We start from the raw sequence: 24,294 nt of genomic DNA, 5'->3' as shown, positions 1-24,294 counted from the left end.
CTGGAGGAGACATTGAGAAGGCGACTCTCCATGGACGTCAGTGCAGCAAGAACACACGGGGTGGGGGGGGCTTTTGGGAGCAGGGTCACGACGAGGGAGGCGGTGCCTGTGCATTGCAGCCACTGGTCCTGCGCAGCTCTCAGATGGCCAGGTGGAAGAGCCAGGCTACCTGTGTCCCAGCTGCAGCCAAGTACAAATCCCTGGGATGGGGAGACGGCTGAGGTGCAGCCCCTGTGACTCAGTGCTCTTGTCCCCAGTAGCTCGTGGTCTTTCCAAACATGCACTCCTGGCAGGTGGTGGGCTTTCGTCCGGTGGACCTCAGTGTGAGTGCTGGGGTCTGCGGGCTCAGTCCCGCAGTGACAGGACGCTTTGTCCCACTTTCAGACTTTAAGCTATTTGATGTCCCTTGGAGAGCCTTTTAACTAACAGGTGATTTATTGGTAGCCTATTTTTTTTCCCTAGGAGCAGTGATTAAGGACGTTACATGAATAACCAATATTTTAAATGTTTGAGCTTGCTGCTATTTTCCAATGAATAAAAGCCAAGAGAGATGTTATATGTTTTTTTTCTTTGTTCCCAGGCAAGCCAATTTTTTCAGTTGATATTCACCCTGACGGGACCAAGTTTGCAACTGGAGGACAAGGTATGTTCACAGGTAGTGGAGGGAGCGCTCACAGCCCTGCGCCTCACCCCATGTCTCCTGATGCCCAGGAGCTGGGAGGAGGGAGAGGGCCTGCTGCTCGTCAGCATGGATGTGGCAGGTCACATCTAAGCCCTCTGTGGCTCTGGCATACTGTCTGTAACTACTTTGGCAGCAGATTCCTGCTGACTAGGCTCATATTACAATCGGTCTGCATCCCCACCTTACTGAGCACGGGGAGCGGCTGGTGGTCCTGTGGACAAAGCCCCAGCCCCAGAGGCAAGGTCTCTGGTAGCATTTGCTCACCTTGAAAAAAGGAGGAGGTGGCTAAATTATGAAGTTAGTCATGAAGCTTATTTTTCTGGGCTCAAAAGAATTCAACTGTGTCACTCAGGAGCTCTGGACTTAGCTGGGGAGCCGGAGTTTTATCCTTGTCCACGAGAGGGGGCGCACCTTCCCACCCGACTTGGCACAGTGAGGTCTGGGGAGCTGTTGAGGAAATATTTTTACCTACTGGCCAAGAGGCCATTTCAAGTGTGCTTTATGGTAATTCTGACATGTCCATTTCTAGGCACTTACTAGTTTTTGCCTTCTGTAACAGAAAGTTAGTGAGAGGCTACCCTTTTTTAGTTATCAGTAATGGAAATCATTACTAAAATGCATAGATGTATATTTTTAGCAGAGTACTACATCTGCTTATGACCACAGGAACCTCAAATGCCCTCTTTTAGTTGATCTCCCATCTGTAGGTGATGGCAAAGGGCAGGTAAGATGGTAACGATCCTTTTCCTGTGTTGAGGGCACATTTCAGGCTTGGTTCTCAAAGTCCAGTCAGCTGTGGGAACAGCAATGGACCTCAAGCAGCACCTAGAGGGGAGGGGAGGTTGCGGGGGTGCCTGTGCGCAGCCTCTTTGGGTTCCATATGAGGGGTCTGGGTTCTGGGTGGGCACAAGGACCTCCTAGGGGCCCCTGGTGGACCTGTGTTGGAGACCAGGCCAAAGTTCAGTGCAGAGCCAGCCTGGCCTCAGCCTCCTACTGAGCACACTGCCTCCAGTCCCCAGCGGCACTTGTTTTTGTTCACCTTCCCTGTGACACATAATTGTAACTCAGATCCCGCTGACCTATCAGCCCTGACTTCTGACAGCTAGGTGAGGGCGGGTCACAGGCTCCTATTGACACTTCTGACACATTGAGTTGTTTCTGCTCCTTCGTTCCAGGGCAGGATTCTGGGAAGGTTGTAATCTGGAATATGTCTCCAGTCCTCCAGGAGGATGACGAGAAGGATGAAAATGTCCCCAAGATGCTTTGCCAGATGGACAATCACTTAGGTATTACAGGGTGGCCCTTTGCAGGCTTTGCGTGTTGGCACAGTGCCCAAGGTTAGCACGTGTGTTTGTAATTAGAGAGATAAGGCCCGTGCGGCGGTAGCTCCCCTCGGCCTGCTGTCTGAAGGCACAGATGTTGGCTGCACACCTGGGTGAGTTATTCAGCAGAAGACTCGGCCTGCCCACAGAACCATCTTTGGACAGTCTGCAGGTACCTCTGGTGATTTCCTGCTCATGAGTCGTTACTGCCTGATTCCATGGGGCTTTGGGGCCAGCGACCTGGAAGCAGTAGGGTTCCAGGGAAGGGTGCACAAAAGACAGCTCACCAAATGTCTCAGATGGCCGCCGTGTCACTTGGGGCCCTTTGCCAGGCCCTTGTGGCCACTGGATAGTGTTGTAGTTTCCTTTCCTGCCGTAGTGCCTTAGTTTCCTGCCCTTGAGCATCAGGGTGACCATACCTGGCTCTGGTTTCCAACCTAGCTGCCCCCTGAGATGCTCCACTATCAGTTATGCCCCCTCCCTGTGTGCTATGTGTTCCTGCTCTCCCGACACGCCGCTTGGCGTCCTCCACCCCAGAACACAAGGTGCCCGCAGGCCATGTGTGGACCACAACTTGGATAATGTCCCTTCTGCTGTGGGGCTCCAGAGGCTCTGACCCATCAGGGCCAACAGGGATTTCTCCTGGCCTTAGTTTATAAGTGCAGGACCAGTCTACCTGCAGTGCTGACAAGTTTGGAAAAAGAGCTGGTGGGTGGCTTGAAGTCAGAGTTTTATGCTCTACCAAGCTGCTCCCCTGAAAGTTCTGGAAAAGGCATCGTGGCCTTTTTAGTACATGCCCTCATTTTGAGAATTATCCCTACTCAGAAATACATCTCATCATTCGACAACTCTTTTGAAATAATGAGATTTAGTTACTTACCAGTTTTCATGGAAAGAAGACTTCTCCTATTGACTGTTTGATTAAGCACTAATGCTTCTCAGATGATGTAGCATTTCCCCTCCAGACTCTGCTCTGGTATTTGTTCTTACAGCACAAGTAGGTTGGTGCGTGAACTGAATTGTTCTTCTGGGGCTCTCACACAGTAGGTACCTTGAGTAGATCAGATAGATTAGATTTTGTAAACCCTCTGCATCTTGCCAAACTGCACAAAGCAAATGGGCGTGGCAACTGGATTTTCATCACCCTATTTTTTTTTCTTCCCAGCATGTGTGAACTGTGTGCGGTGGTCAAACAGTGGGATGTATTTAGCTTCTGGGGGAGATGACAAACTGATTATGGTGTGGAAGCGGGCTACGTAAGCATCATTTTCTTTTCTTCACATTTTATTTTTAGAAGCTTCTTTGCTGGTCTTTATCACAGTCGCTTTCCCCACACTGGCACTGAGGTCTCCAGAGCTCTGACTCGATGAGTACCAGGAAGCACATGTAGGCGAGGGCAGCTGGGGCCTGACCAGGGCGGTGGGCGGCCACCCACCTGCCTGTGGACCTGCTCAGCACTCTTCACAGGGCTGCAGGGTTTCACCTGAAAAAGAAGGGCTCGTCCCTTCCAGGGCTGACATTGATGGCTTCATTTGTTTTGTCCTTCAAGTGAAATTTCCTAACACACAAGGTGCTCTGATGGGATCTGGTGTGGGGGATCCAGAGCCTGCCCTCTTGCCATTCACCTCATTCTCTGTCAGCCTTACCTGGGGCTCCCAGGAGCCCCACCTTCCCCGAAAGCCCTTGCTCTGCACCCACAATGAACTGACCATCTCCTGGAGTCTCCTAGGGTGGGTCCTGGGCCTTTGGGGCCAGCCAGGCTGGGGACCAGACCCCACCCTCCTGCTCAGCCAGAGTGTCCCCAAGGCTGTGGCTTGGCGAGCAGAGGCGCACTGTCTCCTTCGGCCCAGCCAGCTGCCTCCATGAGCCCTTCCTGTAGGTTTGGAAGAATTCTACAGGAGCGAAGGGTGTTAACAGAGCCTCTGGGGGTCCGAGGTGTTGGTGCCATGTCTGCAGGGCTCCGTGACTGCTCAAGGGCCAGGAGCGAGCACCCCAGTTCCAGTGCTTTCCCTGCCCCAGTGTTAAGGCAGAGGCGTTCAAGTCCTTACAGGAGGGCTTGAAAAATAGTGTTGATTCTGCTGCTTTAGCCAACATAAATAACATATTTAGTATACGGTTTGGAAAATTGAAGAGAAAAAATCATAATCCCACCATCTGAAGGAAGCCACAGTTAATATTTTTGTATTTTTCACATGTGTCCTTCTGGTCCATTTTCCAGCATAGGTGATGTGTGGTATCATGTTGTATATGACATTCTGGGACCTGTTGCCTTCACTTAATTCTATCCCATGGACATTTTCCCAAGATTGGTGTAGGCTGTGTAGTGTTCCATCCAGTGAACAGATCATAATTTGCCCCGTCAGCCCCCATTGTTCACCTGTTGGGCACTCACCAGCCGCTGTCTGTCTGCTTTGTCTCTGCGATGCCCAGAAGTCCCCGGTGCCCTTCTGACTTTTCTCTCACACAGGTACATCGGCCCCAGCACCGTGTTCGGCTCCAGTGGCAAGCTTGCCAATGTGGAGCAGTGGCGATGTGTCTCCATCCTGCGGAGTCACTCAGGCGGTGAGTGGGCTGCCCGTGGGGTGGGCGCCCCGGCGGTGGCCGAGAGCAGCAGCGGCACCTCCACGGCCCCTGTGGACTGTGGGTCCTTAGAGCAGCCCTTTGTCTGGGCCACCCCTCCCCTCCCCGCTGCCTGCCTCCAGCTGCGTCAGTGTCCCCACTCCTGCCCTCATGGGCTGTATGTTTATATCTTTAATGTAGAACTCCCCACGTTCCGCTGTTTATCCTGGGAACTGAGTCACTACCTCCATCAGTGGATCGCTAAGTCCGTAAGCGCACTTTCTTTATTCCACAGAAACCCGCACACGGGGGCCTACTGGAAAGCTTTTTACTTGACTTTGAGAGTGTTTGCAAAGTGTTTTAAATAGGCTTGGTATGGAAAGAAACTCATTTTTCAGATTTGGACTGAAGTTGACAGCACTTGGTCAGATGCCAGGGATACCAGTCAGTGCAATTCAGTCTTCCTTGGAGAACCTGCGGTCTAGCTGGGAATAGCTGGGAGGGTGTGCCAGGCAGGGGCCAGCAGAAACCAGCAAGGCTTGGTGCCAGTGGTGAGCTGGCAGCATCTCACGCCGCTGGACGTGTACTGCACGGCAGCAAGCGGTGCGGGGTGGGGCTGGGTAAGTGTGTGGGGCCAGGTCATGGAAGGCTCGCGCTCCTGCTAACGAGGGTGCCCTTTGTCGTGGAGGCCTGAGAGGGGGATCATCTGACAGCCCTGTGGAAAAGAAGGCAGTTTCAGGGGTTCAGATGAAAACTGCAAGGGCCCAAACTAGGCGTGTGATCATTGAGAGAGAGGAGGAGACTGACCTGGGGACTTTGAAGGGCTGAGCAAAGGGAGGCATGAGGGAGACACCTAGCTGGGTGCCTGAGGAGCCAGCGGTATCCTCTGCTGAGACCATACGACCATGGGTTTATGGGGCCAGATGCCAGTTCAGTGCAGGATGTGCTGGGTTTGGGGGGTAGGAGTGGGGGGTGTCCCGAGCTGGTTGGAATTGATCCTGCAGCTCGGGGGCTAGGGGGGCGGAGATGGGGCAGGAGAGAAACAGCTATGGTCCATTGCAGTCTGTGCTCAACACACACTCTGCAGACGACACTTTAAAGGTGAACAGACCCACCTCTTAGAGACCACAGATTGAGTCCACATCTTTGAAAGCTGATAGCGTAACATTGTGTTATCTTTGATAACAGTAAAAATGTGTAACTTACCCTAACTTGCTGGCAGGTGCTCACAGTGGAGTCTAGTTGGGCTTCTCTGGAACTTGGGCAAGGTGTCCATGAGGTTATCCAGGTGGGGTGGGGCCTGAGTGATGACTTTCATGGGGCCCCTAACCTGAGACTTGGACTGAGCCATAACCTCACCCTCCCTCCTGGCCCACCACCCCAGGGCTCTCCTCGACGAGGCAGGTAGGGGTGCCCACCTTCAGTGGGGATACCTGCCACTCCTTTTGCAGTGGTCCTGGTAGCACCATCAATTGCTAATAAAAATAGTTTTTTTTAATGGCCATAGAAAGCTGTTTCCCTACCATGATAGAGCCCTGTGTCTTTCAAACCCCGGGCACATATTATAGTTCACAGTTCAGCCTTGTTCCCGTTGATACCGAGAAAAGACAAACATGGGTGCTATCACCGCATTTGTTATTTTTGAATTTCTGCAGTACAGTTAAGCAGAATCAGAAGAAGGTAGACAGGGAATTCCCTGGCAGTCCAGTGGTTAGGTCTCGGCACTCTCACTGCCGGGGCCCAGGTTGAATCCCTTGGTCAGGGAACAAGGATCCCACAGGCCACGTGGCGCAGCCAAAAAAAGAGAGAGAAGAAAAAGAAGTAGGTTGACAAACTGGAAAACAATAGAAAAATGAGATGATATGAGGAATAAAGCTTTTAGGACTTATAAAGCATTGAAAAGCACTTCAGACTAATAAAAATAAGTCATTGAATTGGTCTCATATAAGAAGATTTTTGATTATCTGTCTTTCACTAGTCATAGCCATTTGGAATATCTAATGATAGAAAGAGATAAGTGCAATTTTACTCAGATTCCCAAGGAGGGTCTCACTGAGAAGGTGGCGTCCAGGGGTTGAGCAGATGGCGATGAGTGGACAACCGTGTGGACCTGCAGAGAGCTATTCAGGTGGAGGGAGCAACCGGGGCAGCAGATGGAGTGTAGACGTGGGCTTGGGACCAGGGCCAGGGGAGTGCAGAGGGGAGGGGGCTGGGAAGGGCTCTCCTCTGAGTGAGGCAGAGCAGTGTGGAGGCCTGGGCAGCAGTATGGAGCCCATATGGTTGGGGGCCGAGGCCGCACTGGGGAGACCAGTGATGTGATCTAGGTGAGAGCCTGTCGGGGGCCGTGGGTCGTCATGGTGGAAGTCAGGGCAGGTGGTCACACAGACTCCCTGGGGTGGGAAGTGAGGTAAAGCCCCAGAGGAGGTGGGACGGCTTCCCAGACTGTGGCCTGAGCAGCGGGAGGGATGCAGGTGCCTCACTTGAGGTGGGAGGGGGTGTGGGGGCGAGTGGACATGTTGGGTCCGCAGTGCCTGGCAGCAGGGTGAGTAGACCTGCGGACTGGCTGTTGGGGGGTGAGCCTGGAGCACAGGGGAGGAGCCTGGGGTGCGGCTGAGCTGGGGAGCCAGTGAAGGTGGTGGAGAGAACGTTTGAAGGAGGCAAGAGCAAGCAGCGTGCCCCACGTTGCCTCACGGTCGAGTGAGCACCAAGGATCGGCCGCTGGACTGGATGGCATGGAAGCCGCCAGTGGCCTTGGCAAGCGTGGTTCCTGTTGGTGAAGCCGGGTAAAGGCCTAATTGGTGGGCACTCAGGAAAGACTGGGGGAGAGAGCTGGACGGAACCCAGCTGGTCTTGTCAGGCACCTGCAAAGAAAGACAGCAGAAGAGCTGAGGGGAGGATGGACTCCAGGCCCGATGAGGAGACGGAAGGGCTATAGCAGCTGGAAGACCCATCGGAGAGTGAGCGGGGGACATGGCGGCGGGGAGGGGGGCAGTAAGACCAGGGAGGGGTCACAGTGCTCTGTTAGGGAGGGTCTCTGGGCATGACTGTGGGAACAATGGCTGAGGCCAGAAGCCAAGGTCATTGGAATAGGTGGAGGTCTTTAAGGGTGTTAGAAAAATCATCCTCTTGGAATCACCAAGAATGATGCTGGAGAGTTGGCGGGAATGACAGTGACCAGAAACTTACATCTTCAAGGACAGGGAGGGTCTCAGGTGTGTGTAGAGCTGTGGCGATAAGGAAAGGGCGTTGTATGGTCTGAAGACAGAAGCTCCAAAACTGGGGTTTGGGGAGGAAGTCATGTCACATGTGTGGATTTACTACAGAACTCGGCAGTGACTCCAAAGGGTGTCTGGAAGGATGAGTCAGGACGTGGGAGAACTCATTCAAACAAAGTTAACAACATTGAAGGAGGCTACAGTGCTCCTGACAACTTGGTGTGCTGTGAAGGCGGCACCGATGACCGATAACAGAAGGCAAGATTCGTTCCCCACACATGACGGGGTAACCAGCCATTCAGCAGTTCGTGGGTGAAAGGAAGGTAATGTAGAGCCTTAGCTAAAGACAGCATGATAAATTCCAGGTATTAAAGAAACGTTCTAAATAAAGCAAGAGAAAACAATTGAATATTTATTAGACCTCCAGCAGAGGGAATATTTTTTCAAAGTTAACAAGCAATAAGAGAAATCATTTTTAAAAATACAACAAAAGAGAATAACTGACTTTACTACATAAACCTTCTACAGCATAGGAAGGGAAACTGATGGAATTTGCAGCTAAGGTCTGTATTGTCCATAGTCCATGGAAATGGCTAAGAAAACCGGTCTCCTTTCTGGAGTCCCAGGTGAGCATGTCTCTGCTCTAGGACTCAGGAAGCACAGGGGGGTCTGTGGTTTCCACAGCTGCCCCCCAATCCCACCCACACTCTGGGCCCCAGAAGAGGTTCCTGTGCCTCCTTTAGCAGACACTGCATTCTCGTTAGACCCGCCAGCACAAATCACCTCCCAACAGACGGGTAGGAACAGAGGAGTCCCTGAAGACAGCTTCAGACACACCAATGTGCACAGTCTTCACTTTGCGAATTAAAGTGGAACTTCAAACATAAAAATGTACTCAATAAGTTAGAAGGGAAAAAAATCATAATCCTCAAGCTAAAAAGGGACTTTTGAAAAGGACATTCTGCTAGTAGAAATGTGAAGAATCCAGACTCATGAAAATGCCCAGGTGCTCCGCCCAGGTTCCCACGGGAAACGCCCCAGAGTATGCAGAATGACGTGGGCATGTGTGCTCGTGGGCATGAGGAACTGGAACCTGGTCCAAGTCCACTGCTGAGTTAGGTCTGTTCCGGGTCTCAAGTGCCCTCAGCCACACAACGCAGAGCAGGACAGTGGGGCCCGGGCTCGTGCTCAGCGCCGGCGCACACACGGGAGATCACGGTGCTGCCCGCGTGGGCGGTCTTGTCGAGCTGACTGAAGATTTAAATCATCCTGTGAGGAAAGGACTAGATGGCTCCTGACTGGCTGCTCTTTCTGTTTCTTCACCTCACCAGCCATCCCTCCGTACTCCCGGGGCCGCACCAGGCACTGAGGTTGGAGAAACCAGGGAGACCTTGGCTGTCACGCCGCGCTCTGATGAGGCCGGGTTAGGGTTGGAGAAGGCGGCTCAGCCGGCCCGAGGGCTGCAGACCCGGCCATGCAGTGGCACAGGTGCCACGCTCTTGGCCAGGCCCTCAGTGCTTTGTCAGAAGGGAGTGGGGTAGGCCGTTAGATGCTTCAGATCTCAGGACTGATTGCAGAACCTTAGTGAGGAAGTTCTTCACGTTGGTTTGGAAAAGTCTAGTTATGATGGTCCCAGGTCAAGTCTCCTCAGGTGTGAGAACGCCGGGGGGCTGCTGACTGGCCAGCCGGCAGGGTGGAGCTGCGCCGTGTCCATATCCACCACCAGGTAAGAGACTCACCACTCGTCATTGTCTTCCAGATGTGATGGACGTAGCGTGGTCCCCCCATGACGCCTGGCTGGCCTCGTGCAGCGTGGACAACACCGTGGTCATCTGGAACGCAGTGAAGTTCCCAGGTCTGCACCTCTGCCTGGGTGGCCTGTCCGTGGGGCTGCCCAGCGGTGTCTGGAACGGGTGGGCTGGGTCTCCTAGGCTGGTGGCAGCCAGCCTGTCTTGTCAGTAACTCAGGTCTTCTTTATCAATCACATTTAAGGTTTAAAGAGAAGTTTACGTTAAAGAAAAATAGTAGTAACCAAGTGCCGGCATGGGTGTCCCTGCTGCAGGCTGTGTGGATGGACCCCTGGCACTGGGAGCCCGGCCAGCTGCCCTCGAGGGTGCGCCCTCCCACTCCAAGCTCTGGCCTCAGCCCAGTAGCCGTCTCCTCTGTGACACCCTCGAGCATGAGCAGGCTAATAGATCCAGTTTTGCAGAAGATCAGTTTTTCTATTGACGTGTTTGAAGTCCCTACTGATGGCAGAGCCTGGGATGGCACTGCGGTTTGCAGCCAGTGAGATGCTTCTAGTCCCTGCTTGGTGACGGGAGCGTGTTCTTCTCATAGGCTCGGGTCCTGATTACTTGCTCTCTTCATAAGCTTCCACCGTGTGTGGGGACTCGGCCCAGCCACCGTGGCTGGGGTGGCATTCAGCTTACAGCTCTCTGGGGTCCAAGCTCCCTCCCCTTTGTCCTCAGTGTTGACGAGCAGAGGACTCACTCAGCGCAGGGCCCGGTCCCCCAGGGAGGGTCACATCAGGAGGGCTCAGATGGGCACGGGCTCCTGTCCGGAAAGGAAATCATGGGCAGGGCTGCGGCTGCCAGCAAGGTGAGGCAGTGCATTTCAGCTCTGGCCCTGGCCGCCTGCCTCTCTGAGGGCACGTGCAGCCTCAACCCATACGTGTCAGCTTGGCTGGAGGGAAATGAGTGGTGCCCACCTCCTGGGTGAGAACAGACTCTTCTGCTTGTGCCCAGGGGTGGGGCTGGCCAGGGTGACTCCTGAAGCTCCTCTTGGCCAGCCAGCCCATGGCCCGTTTCTAGACAGAGTCACTGTTTTCCCCTTGGTAACGCCTTTCCAACCTTGTCCTCACAGAAATCCTAGCTACTCTGAGAGGCCATTCTGGCCTGGTGAAGGGCCTGACTTGGGACCCTGTTGGTAAATACATTGCCTCTCAAGCCGACGACCGCAGCCTGAAGGTGTGGAGGACGCTGGACTGGCAGTTAGAGACCAGCATCACCAAGCCTTTCGATGAGGTAAGAGGCCTGGCAGGCCCCCCACTGCCGCCACCGCCCACCTCCCACATGGAGCAGGGGCTGCTTGGGGTCCAGACGTGGTCGGGGAGCCCAGAGTCGGGTGATGAAAATCGTTCACTTCTCAGAAGCTATTAAACGTCCACCTTTGTAGTGAAAAGCCTTGTAGGTGTTAAAGCTGAAGAGTTTACAGCACACTGCCCCTTGGGGTGTGGGGGGCGTGGGGGGTGGAGGAGGCTCTTGTGTCTTCCTGAGGGCGCTGGGCCGTGCTTGCTGACCTTCGCTCTGCAGGCCAGCCGGCTCCTGTGGAAGGCGTTAACAGTCCAGTTTGCAAAACATCTGGAGCTTGGACTGCACTGGCTTGTGTAGTATTTTACGGTCTCTTCCCTCATCTGAGTTTTGATTTCATGTGGGACCAGAGCTCAAGGTCGCCATTATTCAGTGGACATTTCTTGAGTGCCTCCTGTGTGTACGGCTGTCCTGAGTACAGGAAATGAACGTGGATTGAGATGGAGTTATCCATAGTGGGCAGGCTGGGGGTAGGGGGTGGTCACGTCAGAGAGGGCTTCTTGGAGGAAGGGACTTGAGTACGAAGTTTTGCAGGAAGAATAGACGCCTGCCCACTGGTCAGGGCTGGCTGTGGAGAAAAGTGGGTATCACATGTTCAGCTGTCCCCCAACCCACAGAAGTTCCTGAACTGGATCCATGAGCCTGGTCCTTACCTCACTTAGTTCTGCCCTCCTTGGCAGCCACCTAGTGTGAGAGGACATGGGCTGCAGGCCTTGTGGAGAGCCACTGGGCTCCTGGGGCGGCTGCGGTGGTGGGGGTGGTGGGCGGGTTGTGGGCAGGACAGGAATGTTTGGAATCCGGCAGGAGCTGGCAGCACTCTTCAGCCTCTCGGGCTGTCCTGCCTTGGCTTGGACCCGGCTGGCAGTGGAGGCAGGTGTGTCCCCGTGCTGCGTGCGGGCCCTGCCTTGTCCTGCCTTCCCCTAGGGCTGCGCAGCCTGGATCTTAACCCCCAAGTCTTTCGGGCTGCCCTGGACTGACCTTGACCTTCAGGGGCTGGCTTTTAGCCAATGTCATCTCACTCTGCAGGAGGCATGGTGTGAAGGGGTGCCCTGCCTCTGCCTGGGTCAGGGGAACAGTGCCTTTCTGTTGTGCCATTTATGGTTTCTGTGGACTTTACAAACCTCTTCTCCTTGGCTGGTGGCGTCACCAGGCTTTGGGCGAGGAGACAGGCTACAGAGAGCAGGTGGGGCCTGGTGGTCACTGGCTGCAGTGCAGAGACAGGCTTGTGACCAGGCTTCCGAGGGTCAGCAGTGCTCTTTCTCCGCGGCAACACGTGGTCTGCAAACCTCCTGTGGGGTTCCCCGGTGCTGGGTAGGAGAAAGGGTCTGTGGTCAGATAGATTTGGCCCAGACAGGGTTGACAGTGGAAAGAGGTGGCCGTCCAGCCGTCCCCTCAGCCTGTGCCGCCGTGCAGTGAGGGAGGGTTGAATGGCGCCCCTGCTGGTCTCCTGATGCGGCCCCACTGTCAGCTCACCTGGAGAGACTGGAGTCAAGCTGGCCGTGTAGCCGGCAGCTTGGGCTTGCTCCACCATCGTGCATTTGTACATCAGAGCTCAGTTTGATTCCTGGGGCCAATTTTGGTCACAGCGTTGGCCTTGGGCTCCTTTCAAGCACAGACGTTTCTTGCAGTGTGGAGGGACGACCCACGTGTTGCGGCTCAGCTGGTCCCCTGACGGGCACTACCTGGTGTCTGCCCATGCCATGAACAACTCCGGCCCCACCGCCCAGATCATCGAACGGGAGGGCTGGAAGACCAACATGGACTTTGTCGGGCACCGGAAAGCTGTGACTGTTGTGGTGAGTCCACTTGGCCTCAGGTTGGCCGGCCATCAGCGCCACCCTAAGTGGGCCCCTCGGAACCTGGGCAGTGCTGTGCTCCCCAGTCCTGGGTCATGTGTTGGACTGAGATGGTGGCCTCTGAGATTCAGCACACGTTGTTAGGTTCTTGTTTCATTTTAAATACTTAATGTTCCAATATTTTTAAACTAGTTATACAAAATAGAATACATACACATGTGCTTTATTGGCAAATGGACGTGATGAATATGAAGTTAATATTTTATTTAACGTGATGAATGTCACCAGAACCAGACTTTGATTAGGACACGTGTCATCCTCGGCACAAGGCCTGCTGGGTAGCTGTGAAGGCTCAATGGCGTGTGCCAGTGCCCGGGGCTGGGGGACGCCTGCTGGGCTGGGATCCTGGTATGTCTCATATTTGGTGTAGGGTGCATGCTTGATGCTTGATTAATTACTAATTAACTCTTGTTACTTGGTTTTAGAAATTCAACCCAAAAATCTTCAAGAAGAAGCAGAAGAACGGGAGCTCTGCGAAGCCCAGTTGCCCGTACTGCTGCTGTGCTGTCGGCAGCAAGGACCGCTCGCTCTCTGTCTGGGTGAGCCCTACTGTGAGCTCGCTGCTCGGCGGGTAGGGGGTGCCTGAAAGAGGAGAGACCCCCCACTTCTGGTGGTGGTCAGTGAGTGTTTCTTCCCTGAACCTGGGCCTGGCCAGAAGAGGCCACCCTGCCACCCAGCCAGAGCAGCTCTTGTGTCCAGACCCAGATCACACCTTCAGTAGTCAGGGCCGCAGTTGGCGTATTGTGTTGGCTTTCCTTTAAAAGAACTTTGTGTAGATATAGAACCTCCATAGTGGATCTACCTGAAGTACACAGCTCAGTGCATCTGTCATCAGACGTGTTTACTTCCGTGTAACTATTGCCCCAGAATGCTCCCTGCCCCTTCCCTGTCAGGACCCTACCCCCAGCCCCGCTTCAGCCAGGGCAGCAGCACTAAGGATGTCTGTCACGTGGATGAGCTTTGCCTGTTTCTGGACTTTATATGAATGGAGTCGTGCAGTGTTTACTTTTTTGCATCTTGTGTTCTTTTCACTTGGCATAAAGTGGTTGAGCTTTGTGTGTGTTGCGTTAACAATAGTTTATTCCTTATCATTGATTTCCCCATAAGCAGAGTGGATTTGAAGTTTTAGATTTGGAGGTTATCCTTTGGCTGCATTTAGGACAGTTGCTTCTCGCAGAGCAATCCTGTGACGCCATTCCAGACCCTGGACCTGGTGCGTCCTAGACAGTCCAGGCGCATTCTTCCTGGGCTCCCCTGGGCCTGGGCTCCATCCCTGGTACTTTGACCAAAACATCACTGACGGGTCAGGTGTTGACAGAGGTCCCAGATTTCTGAGGGGTCTGTAGACATGTCTGTGGAAGGAAGGCCAGGCTGGTTCTCTTTGGGGAGTGGAACTAGGATGGGGCAAGGTTCTCATGGGTTCCAGGTGCTCAGATTCCAGCCCGTCCTCAGGACTAGGGCTGCCTTAGCGCCTCCTGCCCTCAGGCATGTTCCCACCCCAGCCCGCCACCCAGGGGCCCAGGGCCAGTGGGCAGGACAGGCAGGCCCTGTGTGTGAGAGCTATGCCTGCTGCTGCTGTGGGAGTGTGGACATGTGCTCAGCCACGTGAGGGGACCAGATGACCCACATGCGCATGGGGAAGGCGGCGGGTACGGTCACGAGACACAGGTTTTCACAGGATGTTGATGGCACACTCACTCTGCATTAAATGAAAAAGCAGGCAACCATGTGCCTTACTTTAAAGAATAAAATATTTGTTCAAGACGGAAGAAAGGAAGAGTGTTAATGGTGGCTACCCTGGGGCCTGGGTCAGGGCAACATGAACCTGTGTGGTGCATGGCGCTGGTCACATGGAGCCTTGGATATGTGTGTGCACCCAAACGTGAGCCTTGAGAAGGGGTACTAGTTTCTCTCTGAGGCTGTTTCCTGTCCTGGGACCTGCCTTTGCTGCTGCATTCCCTGCCCAGGCCTTGGCATCCCATCCCTGTTGGGTAGGCCTTCTAGAACCCCCTCCTCCATTGCTGGTCTTGTGTGTATACAGCTATTTGCCCTGCCAGGCCCGAAGGGGCAGACCCCATGCTGGCACACGTGTCTTTGGCAGGCGTGAGTTCCAGAGTCTCGGTGGAGTCTCGGTGGTGGCCGCCTGAGTAGAGCTGAAGACACCCCACGTGTTAGCACAGCTCAGACGAAGCCTCCTGGGTCTGGTGGTGGCAGCTGAGCAGAGTGGACATGGAGGGCCTCATTCATTCATTAACCTTTGCTGCCCTTTCCTTCCAGCTCACGTGTCTAAAGCGACCTTTGGTTGTCATCCATGAGCTGTTTGACAAATCCATCATGGACATTTCCTGGTAAGATGGATTCTCGATTTGAGACATGGTCTAGGAAAGGAGGAGCCACATGTTGGAGCTCAAGGCCTCCTGGGTGTGATTAGGGTTGGGCAGCCAGGATCCCAGGTGTCACAGCCAGGACAGACCCCAGGGTGCTGTGCTCCTGGCCCTACTGGAAACCCCTGCTCAGACAGACTGGTATTCGTCTGGGAAGGAGAGAGTGCATGATCCTGGTTGCACTTGGCTCTGTCGCTGCGTGAATCGGAGTAGTGCGGCTGTGGAAGCCGTTTCATGCTTCTCAGCGACCTCATTTAGATGTGCACTCCCTCTCAGTTGTTTGTTTTTTATTGCTTTCAAAAATGCGATAAATGAACATGAAACTCTTACGAAGCACAGGGTGAGAGATACTCTCTACATGTGCTGAGAACTAAAGGGCTCAGAGCTCTGTAGAGTGGGACTGTTGCCCCCACCTCCTCCTCCCCATGAGCGTGTGGGGGCCTCTCCCCAGGCTCTGCCTCCCCCGGGCCACTCCGTGGTGGGCGAGCACCGCGGGGCTTGCGCCTGGCTGCTGATGGCCATCTTTTCCAGGACTCTGAACGGGCTGGGCATCCTGGTGTGCTCCATGGATGGCTCTGTGGCGTTCCTGGATTTCTCCCAGGACGAGCTCGGAGACCCCCTGAGCGAGGAGGAGAAGGTAGGAGCACGGCTACGGCGGCTCTGAGGGACCTCCTCCTGTAACCTACACAGACACGTTGTTTCCTGAAGCATTCCTAGATTATAATCCTTGTCTTCTCTACAAGAGAGATTTAATTTAAAATGAACCTCTATTCATGTCAGAAATCCATTCTATTGGGTTGGCCAAAAAATTCGTTTGGGTTTTTCTGTAACATCTTGTGGAAAATAGAATTGAGTAAACCCGGGCATCTCTTGAGCTGATAGCCATGCTGGAAGAGTGGAAGTGGCTGCCAGGGCTGCTCACATCCCCTCCCCGTTGTCCTTCGCTAACATACTGGCCTTGGGTCAGCAGCTACAACAGTGATAGCAGTCTTTTCCTAGCACTTACTATGTGCCAGAACCAGGGCCACGTTTCTTCACGTAAATTACACAAAACCCCTCCAGGCAGGGCTGGTCCTGTTTCACTGAGGAGAATCGCATGTGACCCTGAGGTCTGAGAGCCCAAGCCCACCCGCAGCCTTGGGGCCAGGCCTCCTCTCCGCCATGCTCTGCCCAGGACAGGGTGACCAGTGCTCGTCCTCGGGGACTTGGTGACAGGCACTGCTTTCCCTGCCTCAGACTAGGAGCCTGCCTTCCCGCAAGTGGGCCCATACCAGTATGTGGGGGCAAGAGGCTCCGAGATCCCAGGGCAGGCGGCACCTCTCCCCTCAGGGTGCCATTGCTGCTGGGAGCCCCCTCTTAGGCTTCTGTGGGGACCCCCACTACGATGTTACCCCTCGGGCTTCAGAGTCGGCCTCACTCACCACAGTGGACTGGCCTGGCACCCACGGTCGCTTGTCAGTGGGGGGACAAGTGTGTCTGCAGTCCCAGCTCTTCCCTCCACCGGTCACTGTCGTCAGGTGACCTCCCCTCTCCTTAGAGAGTCGTAACCCGTCCTGGATGCAGGCAGGGCCCCTGCATTTGAGGAACAGTAAGGCCGAACTCCGAATCCTGCCTTGAGATTCCAGGGTTGCCAGGGAGGGAGTTTTGGCCACAGGCAGGCACTCCAGGTCCTGCGGAGGGGGCCCCAAGGCTGCCCGCCCATCATCCTTCCTGCGAGGCAGGTGTCCTACTGAGCTCCGCTTTGGTCGTTAGCACACCATGTGCAAGTCTGCTCCTTGTCACACTGGCCACTCCAGTGTGCTGGGGCCACTGTCCCTGCCCTCACACAGCCTGGCTTGTGGCACAGGGCTGCTGAGACCGGGGAAGGTGGGGCTGGCCCTGCTCGGGTCAGGACATGTTGGGAGCAATGCGGGCAGAGAAGGGTTCCCCTAGGCCTGCATGCCAGGCCTTTCCTTGCTCTCAGAGGCTCTGTTAGCGGCCCCATGGCGACCTCCAGCCACGTGGGGCTGATGGCTGTAGCTGGAGCAGTGAAAGCAGCTCTGGGTTTCAGTGTCTGATTCCCAAGAAGCGTTTGGGGTCCTTGGAGTTATTTAAGAGCCTTACATTAGCAATTTGAATGTTGTAATTTCAGTTCAGCAAATGTTTGTTGCTGTTTATTCTGCACCAGACCTGCTGTAGGTGTTTTCCTGAGGGTTACGCATCTACTTTCATCCTTGAAGGCTGTAAACATCGAGGGAGGGTGCAAGCCCTCTCCTGAGTCATCTAAACAGGCAAACAGGGTGGGAGGTTTCAGAGAGCCAGCATCCAGGGCTCCGGGACCCTGCCCAGGGCTCTCTCGCTCTGAGCCGGGGGCCAGCACGCAGCTTGCCCACTGGTGGGCAGTGTCCCAGCCGGTTTGTTGCACTTCCCTCTCTCTGCCTTCTCTAGAGCCGCATCCATCAGTCCACCTACGGCAAGAGTTTGGCCATCATGACCGAGACCCAGCTCTCCACCGCCGTCATCGAGAACCCCGAGATGCTCAAGTACCAGCGGAGGCAGCAGCAGCAGCAGCTGGACCAGAAGGGCTCTGCGGCCAGAGAGACAGGCTCCGCTACGTCGGTCGCTGGCGTTGTCAACGGGGAGAGTCTGGAGGACATCAGGAAGGTGAGGGCTGGGCCCAGCGGCCCTGAGGATACAGGCACGTGCCCAGGGGCGGCACAAGGCCAGGAGGGTAAGAGGCCGTCTAGACAGTGCACAGACATGGGCAGGGAGCTGGGAGCCAGCAGGGGGCCACTCGGCCTTATTGCCCTTGTCTGCGTGTGGCAGCAGTGGGGCCCAGGGCACCTTATCCAAGGCCCCGCCCCAAGGAGATCCAGAGGAGGGCATCCTGTGGGGGAACTTCAAACCACCTCTAGCCTTTCTAGGAGATTCTAGATACTGAGAACAGTGGGTTTCAGGCTCTGCCCTCAAGAGGCATCTCTTGACTCCCCCTTCTTCCTCTGGAAGCCCATGTTTCCCTGGGGGGTCGGGGTGGAGATGGGAAGGCAACAGGACAGATGTTGGGAGCTAAAACCCTCTCCAGGAGCTCGTGCAGGGTGTCACACTCCCCAGGTGGTTCAGACACAGTGTGTGACAAACCCTGAGTTGTGAGCCTTCATTGAAAGAAAGTTTGAAATTGTGGCTTAGAGACAGGGGTCTCATCTGTTAGCTCCCTTGTTGAGCCCCATGGCTGCTGGGTGCGTGTAGCCGGCCGGGCATGTGCTCACTGCTCCGGGAACCTGGCCAGGTGGGAATTGGAGATAGAAAGGAAGATGTTGGAGCTGGTTCACCTGGGAGCGTCTGTCCTTGCTACCTTACTGTGCAGGAGGTCGAGCACACACCCTGATAAAAACGCTTATTCTTTGATGAGTGGCTTAGTTTAGTTGTATCTGAAAGGCCAGAGGGGAGTTTAGAATACATTTCATTAGAAGTCTAATTTGTTGGTATTCAGAGATTCAGAAATGTTTCCATTCCTTTACGTCTCTGTACTTTGCCAGAATCTTTTAAAGAAACAAGTTGAGACTCGGACGGCAGATGGTCGGAGGAGAATCACGCCTCTCTGCATAGCACAGCTGGACACCGGGTACTCGTTCACTCACCGAGCTTTCTGTGGCCTTCTCTGGGAGGTCTTCCTCTCTCCTTTCACCAGGTAGCACTATCATAACCAGGACTTCACAGGCTCTTGGGCCAGCCTCACCCACAGAGTCTGGAAGTGAGTTGATTCCAGCTTCCCAGCAGCCTCAAAGCCTTGCGCTACCGCAGAGCCCTGTGCACACCTGATGGTGGTGCAGGCGGGCGGGGAGGCTGGCCCTGCTTTGTTGAAGATACCAGGGAGGGAAAAGTCAGACTGATTTTTTTTTCTGTTTCTCTTTCCACTTTTATAGCCTTCTCTTTCCACTTTTATAGCCTTCTCTTTCTGATTAAGAAAGGAATATGTACACATTATGGAAAACAGTAAAAGCACAAAGATACGATCACTGTTAACGTCTTGGTGTCCGTATCTCCTGTTTGTTCCTGTATCTTGACCTTGCATCCATTTTAACAACTAGTCCTTTGAAGCATTGGTTTGCTGACGGTCCAGGTGCCCCGCCTGTGAACGCACCAATGATTTACTTAACCAGCCCCTTAACTGTGGACGTGTAGTTTGTACGGTGTTTTGTGATTGTAAATGAATCTCTGAGCACACCTGTGACTGTTCCCTCAAGACACTTCCCAGAAGTGGACTTGCTGGGTGGGGGGTAGATTTCCCTGATGGAGCAGAGAGGGACAGTGGATTCAGCTGGATTTGTCCTTGTCTTGGCATCTGTCGTCAGACTTGCTTTTGTATTGGTCATTCTCCCCAAAGTGAGGTATGTTGATTCAAAGGATGATAAGGCCCCATGTGAGAGGAATAGGCCGAACATCAAGATGACTCACTCTTTTCAGCCCGTCTACTCAGGGCACCATGCACAGTAGTCCTCTGCATTTCCCACTCATTCCTCCAAGAGCTGTTCCAAATCTTCCCTGAAGTCTGTGGAGACCTTCAGTCATGTGATGTGCTGATGGCCTCCTCATGTCAGGTGTGCAAGTGCCGAGGCCCTGGAGGGCAGTGACCTGACCAGGTAGAGCCAGAACCAACTTCCAGACTCCTCCCATAGAGTGGTTTTCCCTTGATCAAACCTTTTTCCCATTATGAACCTATGCAGAGAATGCCACCTGCCCGCCTTTATTAGGACCAAGTGAAACCAGCTATGTGACAGTGCTTGAACATTTCAGAGCTGATGGGAGTGAGGCTTGTAGAGGTGGTAGAAGTGGTGGTGGCACTTTTGTTCTGTGGATCCTTCCAGGCCTCACCTGGTGAGGAGGCAGAGGAGGTAGATGACTTCCTACCTGGACTTGAGCCAGCTTTCTGCCATGGGGCACATATTTCTGGCACCAGAACTTGATTCTTTTTTTCCTCTTGATTCCCATGTCAAAACAAGTAGCAGTGGAAGAGGTAATTATTAGCTTATTTAATCAAGAAAGAAAAGGGAAGTCGCAAATATTTAAAATAGACATAAATGGGAAATAATCACAGATGAAGAATAAATCAAAAGGGTGAAAGGCATCTTTGCTGAACTCTGCAAATAAATTTGAAAGTGAATTATTTTGGGGAAAGCAAAAATTGCCAAAATTGAAGAAAATCTGTACAGATGAATTATTACAGAAGAAATAGAGGACACTGTCAAAGAGTTAACCTATCAAAGGCCACCAGACTAAGATGGCTTGACAGGAAAATTCTAACAAACTTTTAAAGAACAGGTCATTCTAATACTATTGAAAATATTCTAGTGCTTTGAAAAAGAAGGAAAGCTTGCAAAATCTTTTTTTTAATGAACACAATATTGAAATTTCATAATTAAAATGTGACAAAGATATAATAAATTTCTGATCAATCTTATTTCCAAATGTCAATGCAAAATCCTAAATAAAATCGTAACAAACAGAATGTTACAATGTGTTAAAATGCTAATACACTGTAAACAAGTAAAATTTATTTCAGGAAAGCAAGATGGTTCATATGATTTGGGGAAACTTAATTTACTCCTACATGTCAGTAGATCAAAATAAATAAATTGGGCTTCCCTGGTGGCACAGTGGTTGAGAGTCCGCCTGCCGATGCAGGGGACACGGGTTCGTGCCCCGGTCCAGAAGGATCCCACATTCTGCGGAGCAGCTGGGCCCGTGAGCCATGGCCGCTGAGCCTGCGCATCCAGAGCCTGTGCTCCACAACGGGAGAGGCCACAACAGTGAGAGGCCCACGTACCACAAAAAAATAATAAATAAATAAATAATATAATCATCTCTGTAGATGCTTAAGAGGCATTTTTATTAAACCCAACATCATTGTTATTTAAGACTCAGTTAAATGGGAACAGATGGATGTTTGTTAAACTTGTTAAACTATCTTATTTCAAATTAAATTTTAAAACTGAACACACGTCTACACCTGTGACTGTAATTTAACATTGTTCTAGAGATCCCAGCTCCTGTGGTTAGTTAAGAGAAAGAAGAAATTAGAAAGGAGGTGGTAAATGTGTCATTAGTCAAAGATGGTATAATCTGCAAGAGAATCAACTGGAAAAACCACCATAGACAGTAAAAGAAGATGATGAGATGACTGGGTGCAACATAGCAAGATCAAGTAGCACCAGTTACCTTTAGAAGATGCAAAGAAAGAAATCACTTTCACAAATGCAGTCCCTAGAATGTAACAAGAAATGGAGATCTTTATGAAGAAAAAATTTTAAACTCTACTGCGATACCTAAAAGAAAATTCACAGAAATTACTAGAAATGCATACCATTTATTAGATAGGATGTCTCGATATCATAAAGATGACAAATCTCCCTCAGCCTATAAATGTAACATGAGCCAATACAAATAACCACAGGAGTTTTCAGCATCAGACAAACTGATTCTGAAGTTCTGTGAAAAAGTACATAGGAGTAGCTAAAATATTTCTGGAAAAGATTAATCAGGAAAGACTAGCCCCACTAGAAATTAAATCTTACAAGCTGTAATAACTAAAATAGTGAGGTACTGACACGTGAATAGAACAATGGAATACAATAGGAAACTCAGACTCAAATACTTATGAGAACTTTAAAGGTAATATTTTGCATCTGTGATGAATCATTACCTAATTCAGTAAATGAAGTGAGGAAGTGATAACTCTAGAAACAAAATTGGAGCCCTACAAGAATATGCAATGGAGAAAAGACAGTTTCTTCAGCAAGTGGTATTGAGAAAGCTACACAGCCACATGTAAATCGATGAAATTAGAACACTGCCTCACATCATATACAAAAATAACTCAAAATGGCTTAAAGACTTAAATATAAAACATGACACCGTAAACTCCTAGAAGAGAACATAGACAAACATTCTCTGAGATAAATCGTACCAGTGTTTTCTTCAGTCAGTCTCCCAAGGCAATAGAAATAAAAACAAGGGCTTCCCTGGTGGCGCAGTGGTTAAGACTCTGCCTGCCAACGCAAGGGACACGGGTTTGAGCCCTGGCCCAGGAAGTCCCACATGCTGCGGAGCAACTAAACCCACGTGCCGCAACTACTGAGCCTGAGCTCTAGAGACTGCAAGCCACAACTACTGAGCCCACGTGCCACAACTACTGAAGCCTGCGTGCCTAGAACCTGTGCTGCGCAACAAGAGAAGCCCACGCACCACAACGAAGAACAACCCCCGCTCACTGCAACTAGAGAAAGCCCACGCACAGCAACAAAGACCCAACACAGCCAAAAATAAAAAATAAATTTATTTTAAAAAAGAAATAAAAACAGAAATAAATAAACGGAACCTAATCAAACTTACAAGCTTTTGTACAGCAAAGGAAATCATGAACAAAATGAAAAGACAGCCTACAAACTGGGGGAAAATATTTGCAAATGATGCGACCGACAAGGGCTTAGTTTCCAAAATACAGAAACAGCTTATACAACTCAATAATAAGAAAACAACCCAATCGAAAAATGGGCAGAAGACCTAAACAGACATTTCTCCAAAGAAAACATACAGATGGCCAACAGAGACATGAAAGTATGCTCAACACCACTAATTATTAGAGAAATGCAAATCAAAACTACAGTGAAGTACCACCTCGCACTGGTCAGAATGGCCATGATTAAAAAGTCTACAAGTAGGGCTTCCCTGGTGGCACAGTGGTTGACAGTCCACCTGCCGATGCAGGGGACATGGGTTCGTGCCCCAGTCTGGGAAGATCCCATATGCCGCGGAGTGGCTAGGCCCGTGAGCCATGGCCGCTGAGCCTGCGCGTCCAGAGCCTGTGCTCCGCAACGGGAGAGGCCACAACAGTGAGAGGCCCGCATACCGCAAAAAAATAAATAAATAAATAAATAAAGTCTACAAGTAACAAATGCTGGAAAGGGAGAAAAGTGAACCCTCCTACACTGCTGATGGGAATGTAAATTGGTGCAGCCACTATGGAGAATAGTATGGAGGTTCAACAGAGACATGAAAGTATGCTCAACACCACTAATTATTAGAGAAATGCAAATCAAAACTACAGTGAAGTACCACCTCGCACTGGTCAGAATGGCCATGATTAAAAAGTCTACAAGTAGGGCTTCCCTGGTGGCACAGTGGTTGACAGTCCACCTGCCGATGCAGGGGACATGGGTTCGTGCCCCAGTCTGGGAAGATCCCATATGCCGCGGAGTGGCTAGGCCCGTGAGCCATGGCCGCTGAGCCTGCGCGTCCAGAGCCTGTGCTCCGCAACGGGAGAGGCCACAACAGTGAGAGGCCCGCATACCGCAAAAAAATAAATAAATAAATAAATAAAGTCTACAAGTAACAAATGCTGGAAAGGGAGAAAAGTGAACCCTCCTACACTGCTGATGGGAATGTAAATTGGTGCAGCCACTATGGAGAATAGTATGGAGGTTCTTCAAAAAACTAAAGTAGAGTTGCCATGTGATCCACCAATCCCACTCCTGGGCATATATCTGGAGAAAGCAATAATTCAAAAAGATACATGCACCCCAGCGTTCATAGCACACTATTCACAATAGCTGAGACATGGAAACAACCTAAATGTCCATCGACAGATGAATGGATAAAGAGGATGTGGTTTATATACAATGGAATACTACTCAGCCATAAAAAAGAATGAAGTAATGTTATTTGCAGCTACATGGATGGACCTAGTGATGGTCATACCAAGTAAGTCAGAAAGAGAAAGACAAATACCATATGATATCACTTATATGTGGAATGTAAAATATGACACAAATGAACCTATCTACAAAACAGAAATAGACTCACAGACATAGAGAGCAGACTTGTGGTTGCCAGCGGGGAGGTGGTGGGGGAGGGATGGATTGGGAGTTTGGGATTAGCAGATGCAAACTATTATATATAGGATGGATAAACAACAAGGTCCTACTGTATAGCACAGGGAACTGTATTCAGAATCCTATGATAAACCGTAATGGAAAAGAATGTGTGTGTGTGTATGTATATATATGTATATAACTGAACTACCTTGCTGTACAGCAGAAATTAACACAACATTGTAAATCAACTATACTTCAATAAAATAAATTTAAAAAAATATTTGGAGGGCTTCCCTGGTGGCGCAGTGGTTGAGAGTCCGCCTGCCGATGCAGGGGAC

The 24,294-nt window shown here is 51.7% G+C and overlaps 1 protein-coding gene across 6 annotated transcripts in view; it reads left to right on the top strand.

Annotated features, from left to right (window-relative positions):
• The first annotated feature begins 585 nt into the window (after positions 1 to 585).
• Positions 586 to 24,294, top strand: part of HIRA (histone cell cycle regulator) — a 59,086-nt gene continuing 35,377 nt past the window's right edge. The window contains exons 1-12 of one of the 6 annotated variants that reach the window (XM_028480236.1): positions 586 to 643; positions 1,858 to 1,968; positions 3,170 to 3,260; positions 4,472 to 4,566; positions 9,538 to 9,633; positions 10,641 to 10,801; positions 12,496 to 12,663; positions 13,149 to 13,262; positions 15,001 to 15,071; positions 15,639 to 15,744; positions 17,535 to 17,750; positions 18,623 to 18,708. In XM_028480236.1, coding sequence (XP_028336037.1) covers positions 1,890 to 1,968; positions 3,170 to 3,260; positions 4,472 to 4,566; positions 9,538 to 9,633; positions 10,641 to 10,801; positions 12,496 to 12,663; positions 13,149 to 13,262; positions 15,001 to 15,071; positions 15,639 to 15,744; positions 17,535 to 17,750; positions 18,623 to 18,708 — 1,283 coding nt within the window. In that variant the 5' untranslated portion in view covers positions 586 to 643; positions 1,858 to 1,889. Of the gene's footprint in view, positions 656 to 1,857; positions 1,969 to 2,012; positions 2,177 to 3,169; positions 3,261 to 4,471; positions 4,567 to 4,764; positions 4,833 to 7,886; positions 8,102 to 9,537; positions 9,634 to 10,640; positions 10,802 to 12,495; positions 12,664 to 13,148; positions 13,263 to 15,000; positions 15,072 to 15,638; positions 15,745 to 17,534; positions 17,751 to 18,622; positions 18,775 to 24,294 lie in introns of those variants that run through there. The other 5 variants (XM_055080394.1, XM_055080395.1, XM_007119069.4 and 2 more) reach the window with 5 other exon arrangements.

The sequence above is a fragment of the Physeter macrocephalus genome, chromosome 19 (genome assembly GCF_002837175.3).
Source record: "Physeter macrocephalus isolate SW-GA chromosome 19, ASM283717v5, whole genome shotgun sequence".
Classification (NCBI taxonomy): domain Eukaryota; kingdom Metazoa; phylum Chordata; class Mammalia; order Artiodactyla; family Physeteridae; genus Physeter; species Physeter macrocephalus.
The sequence above is the reverse complement of the archived record's forward strand: the minus strand, read 5'-3'. Positions and strand labels throughout refer to the sequence as shown.